We start from the raw sequence: 24,682 nt of genomic DNA on the forward strand, positions 1-24,682 counted from the left end.
CCAAATACGAATAATCACGGTTCTTAGGAATAGCATTTGTGGTCACTGTGGCTGAGTCTGAATCTAGTCAAGTGCTGGCTGTTTGGAGGTGGAAAAGGGAGTTTCTTTGATCTAGTTTTTCCCCATAATGATACCACATGTGCACAAAAAGTCCCTCTGACCAAAATAGAGGGAAAGAATATGAGCTTTACGCATTCACATTAATAACTATGTAAGTCACAGGGATAGCACAGCAGTGGGTTTGGAACAAGTAGCTGTATGGATGAAAGTTCTGATATTTTAAGTATTCTTCTCGAATCTTTTTGTTTCATAACCAAGAAACTCTGTTTCTGCTAAGAAGAGTTCCATTTTCAAAACTCAGAGATTTAGAGAAGCCTGACTTGTCTCTGGCTGTAGATGGACATGAGGGAAATACTGTGGCAGCAATGAGGAAAAAGCATTATTCTCTGCCCAGGTAGAAATTATATTTTTATATGCCTTTCCTTGGATGCTATACATGATTATGTTTATACAGGGTATATACATGTATATATACATATATACACATGTATATTATACATATACAATGTATATTATACATTGTATACAATGTATATTATACATATACAATGTACATGTATATTTTCTAGCTCCCTGGGAGAATTTATAGTTTTTGCAAAAAGGTCATGGTAAAAGGAACAGAATTTATTGTCCAAGAACACAGAGCTCCTCGTGGCTTAAACCCCATGATGCTGAGAATCAGAGTTAAGAAATGCTCTTTTTGCTGGCATATTACATTGCTCATTCTGGTGTGGTTGAATGGAGGATACGCCAGATGCTACAAATGAGACAGAGGAATAAATAAAATAAAACCTGAATGGGTTCAAAAGAAAAAAGTTGAGAAATTTCCCTGGAACATACAAACATAGTCAATTTCCTGATCTCAGGAGGCTTTGCAGCTGTATTCCTTTCCTGATTTTGCTGGAGGGTAGGATTCAGCATGGTAGTTGCAGTTCTTGGAGTCCAGAAAGGGAGGCAATTTTGAGAACCACCCATTTTCTACCATGTTCCTGAATAGGGTTGTTGAAGGTGTTGTGGTTGGGACTGTGCAAGGGACTGCAGAAACTCCCAGGTGTATGCAGGAGGGGTTTGTCCTTATGTGTATCCCTGCTTAGCACTGCATTCCCTGGAGGACTTGTAGGCTTTTAAGTTTTAGGTAAGCAGTGGCAAAAGCTTCGTGGGTGATTCAGGGTTGATTTCCATTGTTGATTTATTTATTTATTTATTTATTTGCCTCCTGAACTAAAAACTAGCCAGCTGTGTGGAACCAAAAGATCTGCAGTATTCGAAGTTTTGAAACAATAATCAGCTTTACTTTATGTATTATGTATGCTGCAGGGAATTGTATCACAGTGAAAGCGAAGAAATGCAATGATTTAAACAGAAGTGTGTCCAATTACAGCCAAATGAATAGAGCAGAAGAAATTGCATTATACTCATAATGTGCATGCTTTTCTTGCTGGAAATAAAATAGATGGGGACAGGTATGTTTTATTATATAATGAGATGTTGCCAAGTCTTACATTATAGGGCTTTTCCCTCTGCTGATTTTTTTCCCTTTGGGAAAGGGAAAATTTAATTTAGTAGCAATTTGTTCCTGTATTGGCTGATCTCTGCAGTCTTTAGTACCCAGTGCTGTAGCAGATTGTATGATTCCTTGTTGCCTGTGGCATGGCTTAATTGAAGGTACAAAAAGGAATTACGGTGCTATAATTAATCAAGTTTAAACACGTCTTCCCATTTCTGTCTTATATTTTCGAGCACTCGGGAAATTTTTCTGCTTTCCTTTTCTCTGAGTCTACTGAGTATTGGTTTTGAACCCACTGGGAAGCTGAGCTCTGGCCACAGCTATGTCTAAAGGCAGAGGAGAAAGGCGGACGTGAGCCAGGCCTGTTCACCCTCACTGTGCCGTAACGGACCAAAAATAAAAGTTTCCTAACATACCCAAGGTGCTAGCAATGACTTGTTATATGCCCTTTTCAACCACCTTCACAGCAATGCACTGGAGTGACTTTTTCTCCTTAACTTTTAATGTCTCGTGCTCAAATGCTGCCCATTGGGGAAGGGAAAAGAGGAAAGCTGAATGATCTGAAATGTGTGTACTTATGTTTAAATGAACCCACGTGCACAGGAGGGGGTATATATAATGTGCCTGATGAGCATGATTGATGTGCTGTTTTATTCTGTCAAGCACTTGGTACATTGTCAGGCAGAATACAAGCTAAGCCACGCAGGCCGCAGACAGCACGATGAGCAGAAGTGCAGGCCCAGTGCAGGGGCTGCGGTGTGGGCCTAACCATGGCTCTGTGCACTGACACCAAGTCGGGTGGTTTCACTAGCAGGGGTCAAACCAGTGAAGTGTTTAAACATCTGTGGAAGGCTTTTTAGATATGGAATTAAATATTTATATGCACACAGTCTATATGTCTTGGCTTTCTTTATCCTTCTCGATGGTATCTTCTGGCTGGTTTCAAGTGTCGTTTTCATCCAGCATTTTTTTTCTCGCCTGGCTGATCACATCTTGTCCTGCAGAAGTCATGCAGGGTGGCTGGTTCTGCATATGAAATACGCAGAAGGCTGGGTAGACCAAACTGAACTGAAAAGCCAAGGCATCACAATATGGTCCTTTAGACCGTCCCAGGTCTGGATGTTTTCAGGGGGTGGCTGTTGGCGGACGTCCTGCCTAGTGTATGAATATCTGGCATGTTCTTCAAAGTTTGTGGATAAAGTACAAAGTTTTGAGAGCAACTTTCCTGCCTTCCCTTTCAAAGGAGTCCTTCAGCCACTCATTCCTTGCTCAGAAGTGTTCATTTAGTGTTCAAAAAGCTGCTGATAAGGACAGCCCATCCTGCCGTTTAATAGTTTATTTTTTTAGGGTTTCTGTTTGATTACTTTTTAGTCCATGAATTTCAGTCTATGCATCTCTCCTTTATTGAATGTGCTTGTTGTTATAGCAGTGAGCTTGTTTACAAGGGCTAATTTATTTTTTAAATAAATGACTAAAGCAGTCACATTTCATATTAGACCTGTAAGTCCTCGACTATAATGGGGGGAGAAGATGTAACAAAAAGAAATGGAAAATAAAACAATGATAAAACTTGGGGGAATTTCTTAATTTCTTTCCTTTAAGCTCAGTAAAGGCTTTTTTAAAAGGATTTGGATATGTTTGGTAATTCCTCATTTATTTTTCGTTTTGACAAGGGGAAAACAAGATTGAAAATTCTAAGTAAAAAATTAAATGTCCTGAAAAAATGTTTTTAGGAATTACAGAGAAAAATACGGAAAGAAATCAAAGCATTCTTTTTTAAACATTTATGTGAATATTTAAACCACTCCCTCTAGATTCATTGCTAGTGCTTGTAAGGTTTTGAGTTAGATGGATACTTAATTACAGTGTTTTTTCCTGCTCTTTCTCCTATACTCTGTGCTACACTTATGTCATGATTTAATATCTTGATGATGGCTTGGAAGTGTTCTGAAAGACTTTAAAAGTAACTGCCTTCTAAATTATAATTTTAGAACTTGTTGGTTTGAGGTTTGTAAAATGAGTCATGCTGCTTAAAAAAGCTGAAGTCAGAATTGCTTCATTTTTGTTCTTTATTTTAATTATCTAGATATTCTGCTTCTAGGACTTTTTTTTTTTTTTTTAATCCAAATGTTTTTCGCAGGGTCATGATACAGATGAAAGCATTTAAATTGAACTTTTCCAGTTCAACCCTGTATCATTGTGGAAAACATTTTCTTGGTTTGTTCCGAGCAAGAGTCTGATGACAACTCCGAGTACAGAAATTTCCATATTGCTGTTGAGGACCTGTCTCAAATCCCATACTGGAATAGGGCAAATTCATCAGTGACAACTCTATAGGCAGTCATTCGCTCGGATGTTAAATTGTACATTTAGCTGAATAGCCCAGTGTGAATACAGAGTGAGATCTGCAAATTGTATTTGAATGCCAGGTCTCCCATGATGTGAGCACAAGGGAGCCTGGCCTTCTTCCACATGCAAGGAGGGGGAAGTATTTTGGCAGCCTCTAGGACAAGTACCACCTTGACAGGACCACTTATATCGTGGTAGGTTACTTTTTACATAGGTCTCTTAGGTGAGTACTGAGATACACCAAGAAAAAGCATGTATATTTTTAAAAGACAGGGAGTGTGGGCCAGAGGCTGAGAGAGAAATCCCATAGTTTTGGGTGGCTAGCCCCATTATTTCAAGTAGTGGTTTAAAAATAAATAAATAAAAATTCCCCAGATAAAGGTCCTGCAAAACTTCCTGGAAATCTTCAGTGAATCAGCCTGTGCTGGTTGTGTATCCCAAAAGAGGAAGCGGTAGGTTGCAGCCTTGCTGTTGAGATTACTTCAGACCTCAGACAGACTCGTAATATTGGATTTTGTTTGCCAGAAGAAAGTGCGCTAAATAGGTTGGTGTGAGCAGGCAAGGTTCACATCACAGGGAATGATTTCTGCCCGCTGTGCGGTTCAATCGTCTGTGTGTGATGGGGTTATTTGTAATCTCCTGTGGTCTGCTACATCCCATCCTGCCTCTGCTTCTGCATCTGATCTCATCGGAGACCAAGTGATGGCCTCTTCCTTCTGGGCACCGACCGCCACAGACCCAGGCCCATCACGTCCAGGTTAGGTGATCCAGGCCCCCTGGCAGCTCATAGCTCCTGCTGTGTTCAGGAAGAAGACAAACGAGATACTAAGCTGGAAAGCACATTCTGGTGCTGCTGTTGCATCCTGTGGTTGATTTATGTGGGCTTGCCCTGGTAGCACATATGGGCACTGCAGTGGATTTGGCTGCCTCAACTCTTTGAGTTCTTTGTTCTGGGAAGACACTGCCTGTCCTCAGCACCGGTTTCTGTACTGTGCTGCGTTGTCTCGCAGTGCAGTCATTGCTGCCAGAGGTTATGAATAAAATTACCAGGAGAAATGTTGTATTGTGTGCTGTTCATTATTTTCATTAATTATTGCTGGTGTCAAAGGCAAAGGTCTCTCTAGTCTGTTACCTCCTTTCTTTCAAGTCAGTGTTTTGCTAATTGTCCTGATATAATCAAGGAAGAAACATCGTTAGTGGTTTCTTGTTTATTTGTTTTTTGTTGTTGTTGTTTTTGTTGCTTTAAAGATCCTATTAATAGTGTTATCTTTAGTTGTTATATTAATAGAGCTCAGTTCAATTACTATAGCTTGATTTAAAAGGAAAAACCTGAACGTGGTATGATATGGCACCCTTACATCCATTTAATTTTTGTGATAGAAAAGTATTTTTTCTCAAATTTGTGCTTTGCTAGTAAGACAGTCTAATTTCAGCTTAGGTATGAATCACATGAAGCTTTAGTAAAAATTTCTGTCTCTTTGTAAGAATTCAGATAAATATTTGTTGGTGATTTTTTTTTTTTTTTTTTTTTTCCAAGATTAAGGCCATATATCATCCTGTTTACTGTGTGCTGAAATATTGTACTAGCAATGTACAGTATTGTAAGAGACAGATATGAGAAACTATGTATTGAAATATTATAGTCTTTAATTACTAATTTGAATTGCTTGATAGAAGGTAAACTCGCTGGTGAATAATGGAAAGAAATCTTCAGTTGCTGTAAAGGACATCTGTATACACTCTTAGTATCCAAATTAATTAAACTACAGTTTCCACCTTTGTAGAAATAGCATGTTCTAGAACACATTGAGAATTACGTGACAATCGCTAATGTTTCTGCTGGTACAGTATCGGCACAAAATACTGAGTACTACATGAAGGAAAATCCCCAGATGTGTAGTTTTGTTTCGTTTCTCATTTAAATAGGACAGTAACTTCCAGGGGTAAATAATGAAAGCATGCAATTATCTGGCAGTATTCTGGAAAGGTATTTTCATTACTCTGTTTTAAACAGAGCAGAATAATCCAGAACAGAAAATGAGAATTTCTGTTTCTTCCCCCTCAGCTCTCCCAGCTCCATTTCCCCTTTCCTGAGCAGAAAGCTACAGGTGTTGTTTTCACAAAGCTTTGTAAAGACTACATTAAATAAAAAACACTTTTATTTTTCTTACTGTCATTCAACATGAAATGAACCTGTTGTCTTGATCAGTTTCCAACTGGGCAATTATCCAGTGTTTTTTTTTTTTAAATAAGTCATGGTTGATTCCACCCACAGTAGTGATCATAGTAGTGATGTAAACTAAACCAAGTCTGAATTCTTTAGTTTTATGTCTTTATGGGTGGGATGAAGCAGCCTGAAAAAACACCAGTCCTGTACATGAGACTTACCATGTCTTTACTGTCAGGAAAAGAACAAAATTTCTGTTGAGTTTACTCTACTTTATCAGCAGGCTAAAAAAAATACATGGCTCCTAAACAGATGTTAAATCCCAAATGCCACTAAGATTTGGCCAGCTAGATTAAGTAAAAAGATTTCCTTTGTGGTTGGTAATATCTGGTGGATAACATTTAAGGCATACAGTGTTAAGATATTTCTACAGAGAGGAGTTTTAGATCTTACTGTAGTCAGTATCCAAGTGATGCATGTCTGAATGTTACCACCCGTGGTTTCCACATTTCTCCTGATAAAGCATATAAAATTAAACAGAACTGCTGCTTGGCTTCTGCTGAAAGTTTGTTTCTATGTATTTGTCAAACATGCCATGTATAACTTATGATTTAGTTCAAGGTGCCTGCAGCAGTTACTGCTTGCTTCTGAAGGCTGTCTGCACTGAAAAAATGTAAGTTAATTCAAAATTAATTGCTTAACATTTAAATTGATTAAAGCCTGAAATATTTCTCTGAGGGCATAGCTATGACATTTTGGCAAAATCCAAAGGAAGGGGCAAGTCAAATGGCTAGGTATGCAGCGTGTTTGACCTGCATCCAAATACAGCCATTTGTAACAATGTTTTTAGCACGTTCTGTGAGTGCACGCATTCCTCCGGTCATTGCTGACTTGGCCCTTTGAAAACCTCTCTCTGTTTCAGTATATGAAGGGGCAGTAATATCCAATAATCAGTACTAAATCATCAACCAGCTGACCAGCACTGCAGTTCTCCAGCAATGTGGCTTATGTTTGTATGTGGTAGCACAACGGGAGAGGTTCCCCAAATCCCATCCACACTGTCTGCCCTCTGATTGCCCAATAGCCTCCTCCTTCCCTCAGATTCAGTGTAAATCATCTGAGGATGTGTGTTTTCTGAAGCCTTATTTTAATAAATAATACTTTTAAAGGAATGAGTTTTCTTGCCTGAAAATAGGTTAGTTTGTTTAAAGTCTTATTTGTGATTGTAAATAGCACGTGTGATTTTTGCAAGCAATTTGTGTCCTAAGTATAAAAGCTTTTGACAGAACCTGATTAACTGCTTTTCAGAAATGCAGTTAAAGTGGATGGTCGAATGGCTAAGAAATGACTGTGAATATTGGTATCTGGACTGTGATGTTCATTTTTTCTTGAACTAGGGGACCCAAACCATTTACAATTTGTGCAGCAAGGCTGTCTTCATCTTTGTGTTGTGTCATGCGAGGTAGATCTTGTTTTACTAGATGTGGCAAACTTACCTGGTAATAATTAAACTCTGGCTCTGTCAGACAACTTGAGTTCTGCTCAAAGGCACAGAAGCGAGCAGTTTATAATCTGCAGGAATGATGTAAAAGAACTTCTTTAATGCCTTAGTCATTCTTCTGACTCCATTGAACTTCAAAGGTAGCTTTGTATGCAGGCTGTGAAACGCTTGGCCCAGTACCAGCCATAACAAATACAAAATGATGTTAGTATATTCACTGCAGACTTTTTGCCAAGTTCCATCAAAACACGGGGATAACTTTCTGTACAGGCTTCATAACCACTTTCAGGGACTTCCCTGGACGTTATCAAATCAGTGTTACTGGGATGTTATTACAAACAGAGTACAGCCAAAAGCTGCTTCACAGCCTGTGACTCAATGTGAAGGGTCCACACACTAAAATCTGAGCATTTAGGATATGGCAATACAGAAGGCTAAACGTGGGCTGTCCTAGGTAGTGTCCTGCTGAGTATTTTGTTAGCGTTGGTCATGAGGCCTATGTTATTCAATATAAAAGAGGGAGAGAGAGGTTGTAATTACTGAATGAGTTGTACATTCAGTGTATGTGTTTCTCAGAATTTGGTAAGAAAAGTGAAAAAGTAATTTCATGTTACCAACAGTGAAGTATCCTTATTTCTGCGGCCAACTGGGAAGCAGAAAGCAGCCATATAAGGGCTGAAATTCTCTGAAGAATGTGCAATAAATAGGCAGCTGAGAAGAACACTCCACAGGGTCTCATAAGCACAGCACTTCAACAGGGAGAGGGATCTATTTCCAGCTTAAGGAATAGTTAGCACCACAGGACTTGTTTATTTAGTGTGGGGAAAAGACAAAAAATTCTTAAAATAATAAATTCTCTCTTTGTAAAACAGCATAGCAGTAAAATTGTGTTCATGGACTAGAGACATCGTATTGGGGATTGGTGTTTGTTTGGGTATGGTTTGGTTTGGGGAATAGGGTTGACTGGTTTTGCTTTTGGACACCCTTGTGCATGCTGACCCAGGTGTGTGGAGCACTCGGAGGCCCAGCAGAAGCACGTGCCAACCCCCAGCTTGGCCTTGTCAGAGGTGGGCCCCATGCCTCTAACACTTTTTGAGAATTATTGGAAACACATCTGCCTGGTGACTGGTTGGAGGACAAGGGGAGCCATGCTGTGCCGTAGGGGGCTATGAGGCACAGAGCTCTTTGGAACAGTTCTTCAGGCCTTAGAGCTCAGCTGCAAAAGTGCAGGTTGCACATTTGTCTCCCTTTTCATGACCATGAAAATCCATGTCTTTATGGGACAAGACATCCAACCCTTGTGCTCTGAAACCTCCAAAGTGAACATCCTGGCCATGCTCAAGATGTGTTTTGTTGGCAACAGCTGGAAGGAAAGAGTGGCCTGAGTAGAGAAAGTGCAGTCACCCAACAGCTTAGAGTATTGACATATGGAAGGTGTGCAGCAGTAGCCCAGCTGAGAGTTGCTAGTCTTGATGTTGAGAGTTGTCCAATTTCCAGTCTTGAGAATGCCATAAAATTTGGAAGAAGGCCAGATTTTTCCAGTGTATGTGTTGTCAGACACTTTCAGATTCGACACAAGTGCTTTGAAGAACTCCAGTGTCCTTGAGAGTATTTCAGGCAAAGGGAAAGGCGCTGAAGCCCTTTGTACTTGCTTGTCTTGTGTGCCCTGTGTGGCCATCATGAACAGGCTATCAACCCTCTTTGTCAGGGACTCTCTGAGGACAATCAAGGTTTCTATTCCTGTCACATTCTAGAAGCAGTACCGAAAGAGGTAACGAATGTTGAGAGGGAATCGTCATTTTCATAGGGCTTGGATAGGCTTAAACCAGCCCTGATGACTTCCTGTTGTAATAGTTCCAATTGCTAAAAGAACTACTTATATTTACCCCATTGCATCTGTGGTAATTGTTGTGAGTGGGTGGAGAACAAGGGCATCCAACGGAAAGTAAACAAATTGATGTGCTTTCAAAATGTTCTCTGTACATTTTTTTGCTTTTTAAATTATTTAGACAAAAGTAGTCAAAGGTGTCTCAACAGGAATGTTTGTGTTAATAACTTTTAATTTATTTTTCAAATCTAGATCATCGACAGGGAGATCAATCCTTTTGTGGACAAATGGGAAGAAGAAGGACAGTTCCCAGCACACAAAGTGTTTAAAACCCTGGGACAGGCTGGATTCCTTGGTGTGGATAAGCCAACAGGTAGGAGAGTGTACAGCTCCTGAGTATTGATGAAGACAGCGATAGACTCATTACACCATCTCAGATAGCTTTTGCCCCAGAATTTACTTTTATTCCCAAGTCACAGGAATGCTGCTTACCAGCTACGCAGATACAGAAAATGATGTTGCTAAGTGCTCAAGTTGATATTCTCCTAAATATAAGTGTTTAAAAAAATGAGTAATTGTTATTTAAAGCCAGTGAAATAAATGTCACTTCAATTCTCAACGTACAAGCTGTCTAGTGACTTTACTTTCTTCTGGATCAGAATACATGGAATAATCTCAGTCTTCATGAAACAAATCAGTCTGAGTGCACTGGAAGTGCTGTAAGATTTGGCCTATTACATAAATTTTACTTGTAACATCTACATCATTGTAATGTATTATGTCTCACCATGAAGATGAGGTTTGTTTGGGTTTTAGACTGTTATATCCTAAACTGTCCTTGAGGTGCACTATTCCAGACAGCAGCATGTACAGAACAAGAAGCTGATGATAATCTGTCAAAGAACAAGGTTCACATTGCTGTTCCTATAATTGTGACAAAAAAGTCAAGAAGTCCAGAGGCATAGTAGCTATTTCAACTCCTCAGCTAAAATACATGTTGCAAGGTTGCAAGTTTTTTCATTTGCAAGCAATGCAATATATATTTTTTTCAAGTACTACTGATAAATGTTCCTGTCAGAATTCTCTGTTTCCCCCCCCCCCCCTTTTTTTTTTATTCATGGTTTAGAAGTGTAAAACAAAAACAAGTTTGCATCCTGAAGTGGCACTGTTTGAACAGTTAACTGCAAATAATCATAGAATGGCTTGGGTTGGAAGGGTCCTTAAAGACCATCTAGTTCCAACCCCCCTGCAGGGATGTCAACCACTAGATCAGGTTGGCCAAGGCCCCGTCCAACCTGGCCTTGATCATCTATACAGAGCAGCTCACACAACCTTAGCTATGCCACACCACATCATTATGTTGCTAAGGGACAGGGTTTGAACTGTGGAACATATTATGCCTTTTTACCAGTTACTTTCAGAGGAAATTTTTCTTCTTGAAATGAACTTTCATATTTTTATATGTTCCAACTTGGAAGATTTTTCTCTAGCTGTTCAGCCGCTGGAGCTCACAGAACTGGTTAACTGTGATTGTCTGACAAATCCAATTAGGTCTGAGCTGGTACTTCTTTACAAAAATGCTGACAGTTTGAGATTACATTTAAGATTTATTTAAAGGACAAATAGGATTATTGGAGGAAGGAGAAAAATAACACCTCCACCTTCTGCTATAATTGTTTGATAGGCAGATCTGAAATATATCTCAGTGGGGTCTGCTTCAGACTGCTAATATCCGTGTCGATTGCAATAGTGCTGCCTTGCACTGCTGACAGATCATAGCTCTGTCTTTGTTCTTACATGCATTTCAGGACATGCACAGGCCTCCTCTGGGGTAAGGAACCTCAGCTGCCAAGCATGCTGTGCATAAAACATTGTAGAGGTAGGAACTTTGTATAATACTCACACAATAGCTAGAACAAGGAATAAATTGAATAAAATCTAGTGAAAAAAGGGTGTGCAAATGCAAAGATGGGCACAGAAGGCTGACTGCACTGACTACACTTGTTATACTTGTGGTTTGGAATATTTTATCCTTGGTTTTGACAGTAGGTGTTAATTGAATTTGTTGGGTCTCTGCAGCTGCATTTTAACAAAACTTTTGAAAAACCGGATACATTTATCAGCGACATTTGGTCCATCTCAGTTCATCTTCTGGAGCAAGATACTGTTATGTACAAAAAATGCACCAGCTCCTGCGAGTTGCTGCCTTTGCAGTGTTCAGCTGTGCAACAGGATGACCCTGTAATAGTACAATAACATTGGGCACATCCTGAAAGTCCTGAAGCTCTTGGGAAGATAAGTGAAACAGTCAGATGGGTAACAACACAGTCTCAGTGTAACTTACTGTGGCAAAGCATGAAATTCTTCATCGTTTTTTGAAGTGCTTACGCTTGCTGTATGACTGGTGTGTACTAGTAGCAGTAATTTAAAAAGGGAAAAAAAGAAAAAAGTAAGAAAAAGATCTTTTATACCCTTCCCAGCCACTTCTGTCATTTAAGAGATCTTAAGAGATTTGAGGAAGCAAAGCGTAGCTGAGAGTTTGGGTGGGATGTCAGGTGAGATCTGGAGAAGGGGGATTAATTGGTTGGAGGAGAGCATTTGAGCCATGTGAGTAACAACCTGCCCTCTTCCCTTTCCAGCACAACCAAAATTACCATTTTCCTGCTGCATCCCTCCAAACCCAGATCATAATGCACTGGTGAAGAAGGCTAACTTTTTCAAATGAATAAATTTAGTAGCAGCTGCACTTTTGAAATAACATTTTTTCTGAATTTATTTCCCAAGGTTCTTCTGTCAAGTAAATTTTTTATTTTTATTTTCTGTAGAACGAATTTTGAAGCTTTCTGATTGGGCAGGAACGGTTCACAAACTTGTTTTGCTTAGATAGAAGGAAACATCTGCGGGACTTCCGGATTGCTGAAACTGGACTGGTTCCTGTGTAAACACCATTCCATTCGCAAACAATGAGCTGCTGAGCGGGAGGCAGGTTTTTAAAAGAACATGCCTTACATGTGTCCCTTATCGTTGGAAACTTTCTCTGTGTGGAGAACTGATTTGGGGCACGGTTTGCATTGCAAGGGCTGCATCAGTTCCCACCAGATGCGGTTGTGGGCTACAAACTTGTCAGTGTTTTTCCTGTATGCCTCTTCGCAGTTGTTAATACTTGGAGTAATATTTGCTGTAGTACAATAGTTCAAGATGTTAGTTGCAGGGGTTATGTAAACACCAGGCAAGGCCAAACTGTACATATATAATTGGAGAGCCCTGAGGATGAACAGTGCATTTAACTTTCTGTCTGGTCAGTCCTCTGCCAGAGGAAGATTATTTTATTTGAATCATTTCTCTGCTCAGCTATTATTTACATGACTCAAAAATAGGGCATACAACTTTTCTTTTTCCCTTGGAAAATGTGTGTTATTCTGCTACATTAGGAAATTCTTCCTACTTGTGAAATAAATGGCAAAAAAGTGAATGTTATTTTTAATAAAAAGTGTCTTTTTCATCTGTGCAAAAATCATTTTACAGAATTGCTCAGTTCAGCCTGAAGCATTTAGTTTGAGGGGGAAAAAAAAACACCATCTCCATATACTTTTTACTGTTCATTTATGCTTACTGTGTGTTTCTCCTCAAGTTATAAAGTGTCTGGGCTATCGAGGTACTGACAGTCCCAAAACTCAAGACAGAAAATATTAGGGTAAGGAGCAAAAATATTTTAAACAGTCTTGGTAATTGGCCATTGGTGACTGTGCTAAGGGAAGCGGGCAAGACATATTTTTGGAGTATTTTGTGTGCAGATCAGATGAAATGTTGGAGTAAAAGCTGAAAACATCCACACAGTCCTTTGTAATCTTATGGTTTATGAATCAACGCCTTGGCTGTTACTAAATTTTAGGATGCGTTGCCAAAGACAGGCTCAAAATTTGCTGTTATGTGCTTGCATAACTCTACATGTCCATGCAGATGACTGAAAGTGTTTTTTTTTTATCAGCTGATGCAAAAGTGCAGGAATCCTCCTGTGAAGGCTCAGGGAAAGCAAAGAGGAAGGAGAAAGGTTTGCAACAGGGCCGTGTCCTTCTGTCCTGCTTCTACATATAGCATCACATTGAGATGTGAGCAATCATGATGCCTGTTGTGGGTATTTCACCAGCAGTCCTGTAGGAATATTGAGTAGAATGTGTTTGTATGCACAAATGGTTATGACAGTATGTCCAAATAGTAGTTTTCATTTATTCCTGTCAAACAATTAGCAGTGCGCTTGCAGAAATGCATTCTTAAACATATCAGGAAAATCAGGAGAGAACGGTGTAAGACTTCACACAGAGGGGAGAGTTTTACACTGTCTCCTCTTCATACTGCTGGGATATATGCCAGATCTGGGACTGGATAAAGTAATAAGCAGTATGTTCTTGTCACCTGAGACAGATAAGAATCTGATGGAACAAACCACATTTCGAATGACTGATAGCTTTGCAGTTGGAAAATGATGCAATATCTTGCTGTACGAAAGCCTGTTTATTGCACGTTTGTGTGTTAAATGGAGGAAATATAGATCTATGCTATCCTCTGAATTTAATTCTGTTCTTTTCTTCACAAGTTTACATTTCTCTTGTAAGAGGAGACCTTACGAGAGTTTGGTAGTGGAAAGTCACCTTCAAAGCACGTGGGGGAGTTCACTCTTTCTTTCTCCTGCCTATAACACTAAGCCTTATTATTATTCGGAATTAGCAAAAGAAGGACCTTGGAGGAACAGTGAATTCTGTCACTGGAAAGGGATTTAGCAGTTCTGATTAAATGGGGTTTTATGATTTCACAGAGAGTAAATGTAAGAAACTTCTGAGGTGTATCGATGGATAGAAGCTAAAAGGGGACAGAGATGCCAGAAGAGAAGTCTTTGCCTGTCCCCCTGCAAGTTATGTTTGTCAGGAGTGGAGCAGCTACAGTGCTTGTGGGTTTCTGCATAGCCGGCTGAACTCACTAATCTTTTTCGTACCTACAAACAAATGCAGCTGGATGTTAATAATAGTCGTGCTGTGGAGGTTTGGGAGCGTGAGGGCATTGTGCTACGTGTTAAGATGCCCGTGAACCAGTAAATGAGAGCTCTGAAATACTTATCAGTTACAAGGTACACCTGTTTTGCAATCAGAAAAGAGCCTTGAAATAGCCTTTGAAAAACAATAGTTTAAAATGAGTCACTGCTTTATTTGAATTGAATTGCTGACAAAATTAGTGATGGATGGAAGTGGTGTGGAGACCTTTCAGATAAGTGTAAGAAATCTCAGGTGCTTATCTGGCCTTCCTTATTTTAAGGAAAACATCGTTATATGTATACATACACATTCTACATGGGTGATCCTTTTATTTATTTTCCCTTTCTTGTGAAATGGAAAAGTGTAGGAAAATGGTAGCAGGGAGACAGTTTGTTTGCTGCACATCATGGACCAGCATCTACCTGAGCTCTGTTCCTGGTCAGACAAGGGAATGGGTACCTGAACTCCTTTTTTTTTCTTCTTTTTTTTTTTGTTTTTCTTTATCTGTTGTTTTGGTGGTGGTTAGGGGTGCTGATTCTCCACATGATTTGGAAGCCTGAGTGCCTCATTCTTTGTGGCTGGTTAGGGAGTACACCAGAACCTCTGGGAATAGCTTGTTCAGCTATTAAGAGCAGTTTTGCAGAAACACCCAGCAGAGAACAGATTTACTGAAGGACAGCAAGTCTTTCTGGAAGAGATAATCTTCCTTTAAATGTGTTGTTGATAGAGAGATCAGATTAGTTCCTGGGCTTCTACTTTTGTACTCGAGATAAAACAAATCCTCACACTTATGGCTTGAATGCAGGACAAAGCAGTACCTTGTCCAATTCAGGTACGAACGTGTCAGTGCCTTAGGGGCAGACTAGGATTTTTTGAAATCTGGTACATGTACCCAAGGGGTTACAGGCTATGTCAAAATGGTATCGGGGGACACAAAAAACGTCTCTTTCCTGGAAGAAGCCAGAAGTGTCTAACTGTGATCAAATGCTCAGCTATGCCCCTGCAATTAAGTGCTTGAACTCTCAGTGCTCCATTCCCCCATGGCAAGCCAGATTTGCTTCTGGGTCTCACAGGCTTCACACAAGCTGACAGATCCCCGTGGTGTCTGGAAGCTGACTCACAGCACTTAGTCTCCGTTTGTGTGAGAAGCAGAGAGAAGCAGCCCTCCCTGTGGGTACGCTTCTCCACCTCCCAGCCGAGAAGGGGCCATCAGCACGCAGCCCCCGCTCTGCATAACATGCTGGGCTGTGCTCCAGGGTGTGCCAGGCTGTACCTGCAGCAGAATCTGTCCTTCTCCCTTCTAATTAACTTTACATTAAGTGTGCACCAGCTCGAGTGCATTGTATGAAAATGAGGCTTGTTAATGAGGTTTCAAGGTTGCACGGAACTATAAATACTAAAATACCAAGTACGTGTATTTGGGGGAGTGTGGTCCAGAAACACAGATTTAAAAGCTAAAGCTGTGACATTGTTGGAAGGTCACAATGAAAAGGAAGTGGGAACCTTGATTTCCAGCATCTATGAAGAATTTATTTCCAGAAGCTGTGGCCTTACTTACTACCTAACAGGTTTTGCCCTTTTTTTACATGCTGATGTTTCAAGCTTCAGCAGAGAGGATTCTTCTCTATCTAATTCTCTACTCCCTAATGCAAAAGTTGTAGCAATAACAGTTTTCTTATTTCAATGAAGAAGTAAGAAGACCTGTGTACTGCTCCATGGTCTAGGTGCTAAATCAGGAACCCAGTCTAACCTGTGGAACATAATTAATTGGTCTAATTGGCACTGAATGGAACCAAAAGCCAGATGGCATTTCTCAGCCTAGCATCATGACAAAACAGTGGAAGAAGCAATTGAGATTCCTGGTAGTAACTTGTGATCGTTTATTTGGAGATGGACCTGTTTCAGAAGCTGTGGGCCAAACACACTCTAAATTATGTTCAGCGCTTCAGTTAAATTTTGTAACTTTTTTTATCTTTGTGAGCTATTTCCTCCTGTTGCTGTGCTTCTCAAGGCCTCTGTATATAACTTTGGTTTGAATTTGTAGAGTTCTGTAGAGAATTGCTGTGCTCGGGTGTTTTTGAGCAGGCAGGCAAATCTGCTAAAAATCTGTTGTTCTTGATTTTATGATTGTGAATAGCAAAAGAGTGTACATCAAGGAGAGAAGCTGAATAGATTAAAGACATATGAAATACTACAAAATCTGAAAAGAATATAAGGATTGAGACAATATCAAGTAAGAGATGCTGTTTGGGAGTTTCCATTAAAATAATTAAGTTTATCCTTGTATTTCTGTGGATCAAATGGTAAGACTGTCAAAGCTTAACAAAGCTTAACAAACAGTGAATGTGCTTACATTAAAATAACCTTCATCTTGGAAGTTTCTTTAATTTACATGTAACTGTCTTTTCCCAGTCTCAGAAGTTTGACACTAGATTCTTGGCATCTGTTCATGTACCGAGATGGAATAACCAGAATGCTTTCTGAAAGGTTTGAATATACCCTTAATGCATCAAGACACATCACTACACTGAGTGGGGATAATTATCATTGTGAAATGTCGGCTTGATTCACTTTTATCCACTTGCTTTTGCATTATTAACTGCTGGAAGCGAAGGTTGGTTTCTTTCCTGGGACTGAAAGGGGGGGAAAATATTGTGAATATTTTGAATGAAGTCATTCGGAGGTTGACATGGAAAATCTCTGAAGAACTGTTGACTTGTCAATGCTTTCAGATCCCATAGGTCAATAAACAGATGACAAACTTTGAATGACAGCTGGCTTGAGAACATTAACAAGACTGTGGAAAGATTGCATTGTTCCGAGGTAGGTGCTTTTTATGCTCAATATTTGAGCAAGATTAGCTGGTGTCCAGCCTGCACAAACCAGAACACGTGTAGCTGAATAGAAGAAAAAATAAGAAAAAAACAACAACACATACCACCAACAAAAAGCCCAGATATCTCTTTAGTTCTACTTCTCCTATTCTGATCTAGTTTTTCTAATCCATAGTGACCCGGGTGATGCAAAATCATCATTACATTATTACAGAGGCATCATTAATAATCTAATCCATGGAGATATTGCATAAGCTCTTAGTCACTCCTGACATTGGTAAGGAAGTTTAGAGGTCCCCAAGCCAGTAAACTTTATTTTCCTATAAGTGAAAAACGGGACTTGGCATTATCTTTCTCCCTTTCTGACAGATGGCTAACATTGCATCCACCTTTGTGAATTTTGTCCTTACCCTTGCAAGACAGCTGTTGGGCTTCCCTGCTGTAAACTGGACTGCTGGGGACAGTGCTAATCCTTTTTGACATTCATCCCAGCAAGGAGGATGGACCAAGATGCAGACACAGTCTATCTGAATCTGCGTGTGACTACCAATCTGCATACAGGAGAAGTAATGCACACAGCACTTCATAATGCCATATGCTACACGGTAATCAAAAGATTTCAGAAAAGGATACTGATATAAAGAATTTATTTCCTTTGTGCTTACTACATGGATAAGGTTAAAGCTGTTTGTTTTCAGCTTCCTAATTTGATGGAATGGAACAAGCAAATTTTGAGGTAAAGATGCAGAGAACTGAGACTGCAGTAGTTTGTAATCATGTGATGTTGTGTGGAATAGATATCACCATTTCACAGTGAACCTGGAAGTTAACCATACCTAGTTATGTGACATGGGGCTCATGTTTGTTCTGCTGTGAGGTCTGTTTTGATTTCACTGTTTACCCTCATGTAACACTGTTTGGATTTCATTGTTTGCCCTCACGTAGTACTGACAGGCACATCAGAGGGTGCATGATACCCTCTAGCAAGTGAAGTGGGAAATGAAAAATGTTTGTTTGTTTGTTTTTCTGAAGTACTTCTAAAATCTATTACATTGGCCTGAAAAATATTTGTAACCTATGCCCTGGTGTATTGGCACAACCATGTTGAAGTTCTTTTATAAGCTTAGCCTTAGTAATACACTGATATGTAGATTTGTGGTTGGTCCAAAGAACCAATCCATTTAACTTCATATTCTCAATTGATTTATTACATTATAAAAAATATACGAATTGTTTTTGAAGTGGAGATACATTGGCAACGGGAATGAGTGAAACTCTAAAACCAGTTCTTTTGACTGGACAGTCTGACCAGTGCAAGACAACTGCTTGGTTCATTTATGGAGAGGCAAGCAGGGATTTCATGCCATCGGAACTTGTGTCTCATTATCTCCTGTGTGCTTCTCAATTTGAGGATTGTTTGAGTTGATAAGTAGGGTGGGGAAACAGCAGGAGGCTCAGGCATGTGTGAGTGAATGCTCTGTTTGGCTATAACCTGTACCTGGTACGGAAAAGTAATACTCCATCCTGAATTGTACTTTGTAGTGACAAGCATGATTGTGTATCTGTTATACATTTATATTATTTGTTGCGGTAAAGTTTGTTACATTTTATACATTGATTTTTTATCTAGAGAGAAGAATCCTTTTACATTTTCTGTTGTTTTAAACCCTCTAAAAACTTCAAAGAAAGAAATATTAATTAAGTCGGTTCAGGCAGTTTCGTTTTATCTGGGACTGTTGCTGTTTCATTCAGGGCTATAAACAAAGTGATCAATGTGGTGTTTTAAGTGCTCAGGAGTGTGTGGGCTTAGTAGTGAGTTCTCACCAGTTCTGGTTGACTTTTCTGCCCTAGATTAATTTTTTTTTTAATCATTTTTTATCCTCTCCAGAGGAATTGTGCCACATTATACCTCTGTTGAATGAAGAATGAGATGCAGATGAGCGTTCAAAACCACCCCGGTGTGATTGTTACCCTCACCATCTCCCTGTAGCACCTGAGAGCAGTGTGTAGATGTTGTCTGTGGCTTTGGGACTGCATAGGTACAGCAGATGGGTAGCATGGACTCTGCTTCTCCTGCATCACCCCTGCAAGAAGTGGTGTCCCATTCCCTAGCATTGTGCTGAAATTTGCTGTAAGTGCCAGAATTTAACTCAGTAACATTTCCCAGGAACTGAGGGGTTGGCAGTGCCTCAGGGCTGACCATGTCCTTGGCCTGCCAGCTACTTCTCAAACCTTTGATCGTGCAGCACAAGAGCTATCTTGTTTAAGTACGTGCTTAAATGCATTGTCTGGTCTCACTGCTTGGGTTCCTGAGGGACAGGTTTGTGAACTAGTTGCACTTGGTGTAAGGTATTCACACTTTAGCTGTTTTTCCTACTATAATCTATAACGTCCAAGGAAAACAATAACAAATGTTTCCTGCAAACTGTAATCCAATATAAAGAGGACAGTGATAAGATATGATAAGCTGATAGCTATTCTTCTCAGAAGCCTGAATAACGGCAAAAGGAAATGATTTGATTTGTTGTTGAGTTTGTCACATTTTATTTTTGGTGCACATCACAGGACAAAAAACAAATATAAGCAAATGTGCTTTTTTGAAACTTTTTTCTTGTTTCTGTTTGTCTGTTTGATAGTTTAAGTCCTGATTAGGACAGATGCTGTATATATGTTAAGCCAGAAGCTCAGTGTAATAGTATTAGCAGGTTGTGTTTATCTGGTCTCCTACTTATTTTACAAGAGAGTGATCTCTAAATGGAAATGCACACAGCAAACTTTCAGGGCAAACTGGATCAAGTGTCATTGCAACCCCCGCCCCCCCAGGAGACTGGTGCACAATAAAAACTAAAGATGGGAAAATATCATAATCCCAGGACTCGGCGGAACAATATAAATGTTTAAGGGGTGAAAGGAACACTGAGCAGGACTTCTGGGTTATGTGTGCAGGGCAGGACAGAGTTTATTACAGCCTTGCCCCTGCCTCGTGGTGCCTGTGAAATCTGAGTAGCTATTTCAGTTATTTTGCAGCTGACTTCGTTGGAGACCTTGGGAGGAGACTCATCAGAAGTTTATTGGGGCAGAGGTTGAGGAGTGGGCAGAGATAAATGGTTGTTAGGACAAAACAAAGGGAAGAGGCCACAAGAGGGTGCGAAGATTTGTTTAACATTTTTTTTTATTATTTTTATTCTAGGCTCATTTGGTTTTATGTTGCTGTTTCAAAGCCACAGTCATCTGGAGGCAATGCAGCTTCACCCTGTTTGAAAAACAGAAAAGTGTTTATTGATTTAAAAAATGAAAAATAAGGCTGAATTAAAACTTTTATTTTAAATTTTCCAGCTGTCCACTCAAGAAACCCTTGAGATATCTTCATCTTCTTTTTTTTTTTTTTTTTCTTTTTTTTTTTCAGTAACATAAAAGAACAGTTTTCAAATGAGTAGAATTGCTAAAAAGTGTCTGCTTAAGTGCTGGAGTTGTTGGCCAACTGGGAAGGACACAGGGACTAGGGAAACGTTCTTATAAACACCGGGATTGTTTCTGACCTTCCCTGGGGTTAGCTGTTTTGCAGAGGTTATTATCTTGCAATGTTTTCTGCTTTTGTTGCTAATGTCTCTTCTGTGTTGTCTCTCCAGCAGATACATGGGAGCCTAGTTAGGAAAGACTACTTCTTGCTGGACAGAAATACTGGCTGGAGGCTGTGCTTGGCTGGTACCTTTCTGCCTTTCTTCCAGCCTGGAAGAGCTGCTTCTGAAGAAGTCTCATTAGAGACTTCTCTTATTAGAGAAGTCTCTAATGAGACTTCTTCAGAGAAGATTGATTAGAGACTTTAGAAGTCTCTAAACAATAACTATTGTTTCCCGTAAGACCATAAAGCTGCTCTGTGGTCTTGTCTGAGCTGGGAAATGTCTCCAGAGCTGGGAAGCAGCAGCCGCGATGACGAAGGAGAAGGACAGGGGTTTTCCCTGGGACGCTGCCGTGAGCACAGCCGTGCACTGCCCGGCACATCTTTTGCATGGCTCTGCTAGGTGGAGGTCAAGTAGAAAACCTTCCTGGTAGGGTGACAGCTGGTAGGGTGGTGGGACAGCAGGGAACTGAAGCAACAAGGTACGAGGGCTTTCTGGTTTCAGTGACTGTTAAAGGGCTTTTTCTCCTTAGTGTTCCTAACCACTACTTCTGTTTGTGTCAGAGCCCGTGTTACACGTTGTCCAATGGAAACAAACCCAGAACTGTAGGAAAACACCTTGGGCAGCATACAAGAAAATTGTTTCAGAGCCTATTGCAGATGTCTTTCAGGTTCCTTCATGGTGGACTAGATGAACTCTGTTGTCAGCTGACAGTGCATCAATATTCATTTCAGTGCCAGTGGTGGAAGACATGTTTTTGGTAGAACTTTTTTGGCATGGGACCTTTGAAACACTATGACCTGTCTATGTGCACTTTCCTTTGGCATGTGAAGCCAGCAGAAAATGTGCACTCCCCCAAAACCTCCGGCTTTTACAAATTCACTTTGCTTGCTTCATCTGAATAGGGAAACAAAGGGCAGAATTAATGGAAAATTTCCTTGAGTGAGTATAACAGGGGCAGATAATTGATTTTTTTTTTTATAGCATCATCAAATGGTTTAAAAATCTCTGAAGGTGACTTTAGTCAGAATTTTTTCTGCTCCCTAGTCAGAGGAAATGAATGAGCCTGTTACTTTCACCCTCCCTTTATCATTCAAGAGCTGGGGTCCTTTGGTGGAGTGGAAGTTCCGTGAGTAATAAGACTACTGGAAAGAATTAGTGTTTTTTTCTTCTTTTTTTTTCCCCTTTTTATATGATGAATAACCAGTGAAACTCATCCCACAGAATCGCAGAGAGCAAAGTTTAATAGGAATCCAGAAGCTATTACGCACTTTATAGGTGGTGAGACCATCCATGGCTACCTTATTGTATTTCAATTGTATTTCTGATCATCGGCTCCTCACTCAGCTGGTGCCAGCACTGTTTCATAGCTTCCTACACTCTCTGTCTACTGGGCAGACCAGAGCTTTGGTCCCAGCAGCAATATTGTAGTCTTATGCCAGAGATCTGGACTTTATCTCATGATGTTACTTGGCTGAGATGCAAGGTGCATCCCTGATGCTTTGCTTGGACAGCATGGGTATCGCTGTGTGGCTGGGGAGGAAGGTGCATGGGGGAAGGTGAAGGGCATGTTGGCACCAAGCTGGTCCAGAGCCTCTGGGGAGTCAGGTCATCCACCAGATTGTGGTGTGGTCAGGGCTCTTGTGGAAAGAGAAATAGCTTCTGGGGAACTGCTAGAAGGATGAGATCCACTCCAGCCTCAGTTTTGCCAGGAATGAAAAGTTCAGGTACTTAAAGTACTACCAATAATCAGTGGATGTTCCAGCTTCTCAGAATCATCCCTCAGCCCAAGATTAATTTTTGTGCTTCCCTCCTTTTTCTTATATTTGGATTACTATGATCATATTTTTGACAGGTCATTGTCATTCATGTGTTTTCTAAATCCTACCAGCAGTTTTCAGTCATCTCTGTCTATTTGTGTTTTTCCATTGAGTCTCTCCTCTCTTTCTTGCTGTGTTTTCCCCTCTTAAGAGGACTCAGGTAGGTTCACGTGTTACTTCTCTAACAATTGCAATTTGCTATTTCTCCTTTTTTAACTTCCTTTGGTAGGAGTAAGGGTAATTTTCTTTTTTGTTCATGATAAACTGATGAATTTCTGGGCATAAGTGGAGGAAAATTTTTTTTTTTTTTTTTTTTTATGATCAGATATTCTTGGCATTGCTAAAAATGTTAAGGTCCTGAAGGCTGAGGAAATTGAATCTTTTTTTTGTCATCTACTTGGTATGGATTTACTCTGCAAAGCCAGTGCCATTTCAGAGAAATTTAGACAGATGGACTTTGCTTCATCAGGAAAGCTTATTAAAGATTAAATTGCATATTTTCTCCTCAAGCTAGTAACGCGCTGTGTTTCTTTTACCTGTTCTTTTGTTTGTTCTTGCTCAGTAACCTTTTCAGAAGTTTTATTTTGGAAGATAAATAGAATATCTTACTCATTCAGCATTCTAATAGCGATTTGCTTTCCAGGTCTCTCTTCTCATAGCTGAGCAGTTCAGGCTAAATCCTGCCATCATGGAAGTCCATGTTTACAACAGAAAACAAAAAGCCTCTGATTCCATTTTATTTGATTCTTGTTTGTTTGTTTTAGGTAGAATACTGACTTTTTTTCCCCTTTTATTTTAAAGGAAGGCAGATGAAGGCAGCATGGGAGCAGTTTGCTCTTCTGTGGCGGACAGCAAGAAGCCATTAGCTGAGCTGTTGCCCGTGGCAAGTCAGGAAATTCTTTCCAGTGTGTCCAGATGCTTCCTGCACACAGCGCTAGTGTCATACTTGGCACGTGGTTAAAAATAAATAAAGTCACACTCAGACTGCTTTTTATTTTGTGTATATATAACCCAGTCCTGGCACTGTGGAGGCCTTGCTGGTTGGCCAGTGTTGCTGTGCATGGGGTTGTTTTGAAGAACGGAAAGGAGCTACATAAAATGTGATCATGTCTAGTTGTTGATAGCCTTTTTTTTTTTTTTTTTAATCTCCTTTTCTGTATGTCTCCTACATTGCAAAAAAGATAGATAAAGCAGCTGAGGGTTATAGCAGTGCAGCATTCAAGGGGGGGTGTTAAATATTGGTATCTTCACATTCTGTGTTGGATTTGAGCTGACCCTGGTACATCCTCTGAGCACTTTGTGGATTGCATTTTGTAGTTGTACGACCTGGACATCCTGTTTTGTGCTTGTAAAACCTCGTGCTTGTGGACACTTGGACCTGTAAAAGAAACCAGGATGCGTTCGCTACATTTCGGCAGGTCTCTCCTGGGCTTCCAGTCACCACGCTGATGAGATGTCAGGATAAACCAGATAAACTCTCAAAAGGAAAAGCAGTTGTCTGTGCCCTCTCCTTATCTTCTTCCAAACACAGTTTTGAGAATCCTGTCCCCTGTCTCTGTCCAAGCTGTAGTTGGATATCATCAGGTTGCATAATCCCAGCAGAGGATGTGAAACAAGAAGAATGCAGGATGAAACAAATACCAGGAGGAAAATACCTTTAAGAAGTCATCTCAACAGGAAATGTCCTGTTCCGTCCAGCAAGCTTACTTTGGAACTATACTCATGATGCTAATATCTTTGTTTCTGACTTTATTCCTTGCTACTGAGAATCCAGTTTCTTCTTTCCCAGAATACTGTCAGAGAGGTATATATTTTGGTCTTTGAAAACTTTGTATGCAATTACAAATCGCCTGCATGTTTTGTGTTTTGAGTTCTGCAGGCTACTTCTTTTAAAACTGAAGAAACCCTCAGTGTTAGAGATGCCCACTGAACATGTCCATGCAAACTGATGTGCAGGAGAACTGACTTG

General features: G+C 40.1%; 1 protein-coding gene across 1 annotated transcript in view; it reads left to right on the forward strand.

The window, feature by feature from the left end:
• Positions 1-24,682, forward strand: part of LOC311431002 (putative acyl-CoA dehydrogenase 6) — a 92,335-nt gene that overhangs the window by 6,270 nt on the left and 61,383 nt on the right. Inside the window, exon 2 of the mRNA XM_084508057.1 lies at positions 9,665-9,785. Within this exon, the coding sequence (XP_084364183.1) occupies positions 9,665-9,785 (121 nt within the window). The remainder of the gene's footprint in view (positions 1-9,664; positions 9,786-24,682) is intronic.

The sequence above is a fragment of the Aythya ferina genome (genome assembly GCF_964211825.1).
Source record: "Aythya ferina genome assembly, chromosome: 2".
NCBI lineage: Eukaryota > Metazoa > Chordata > Aves > Anseriformes > Anatidae > Aythya > Aythya ferina.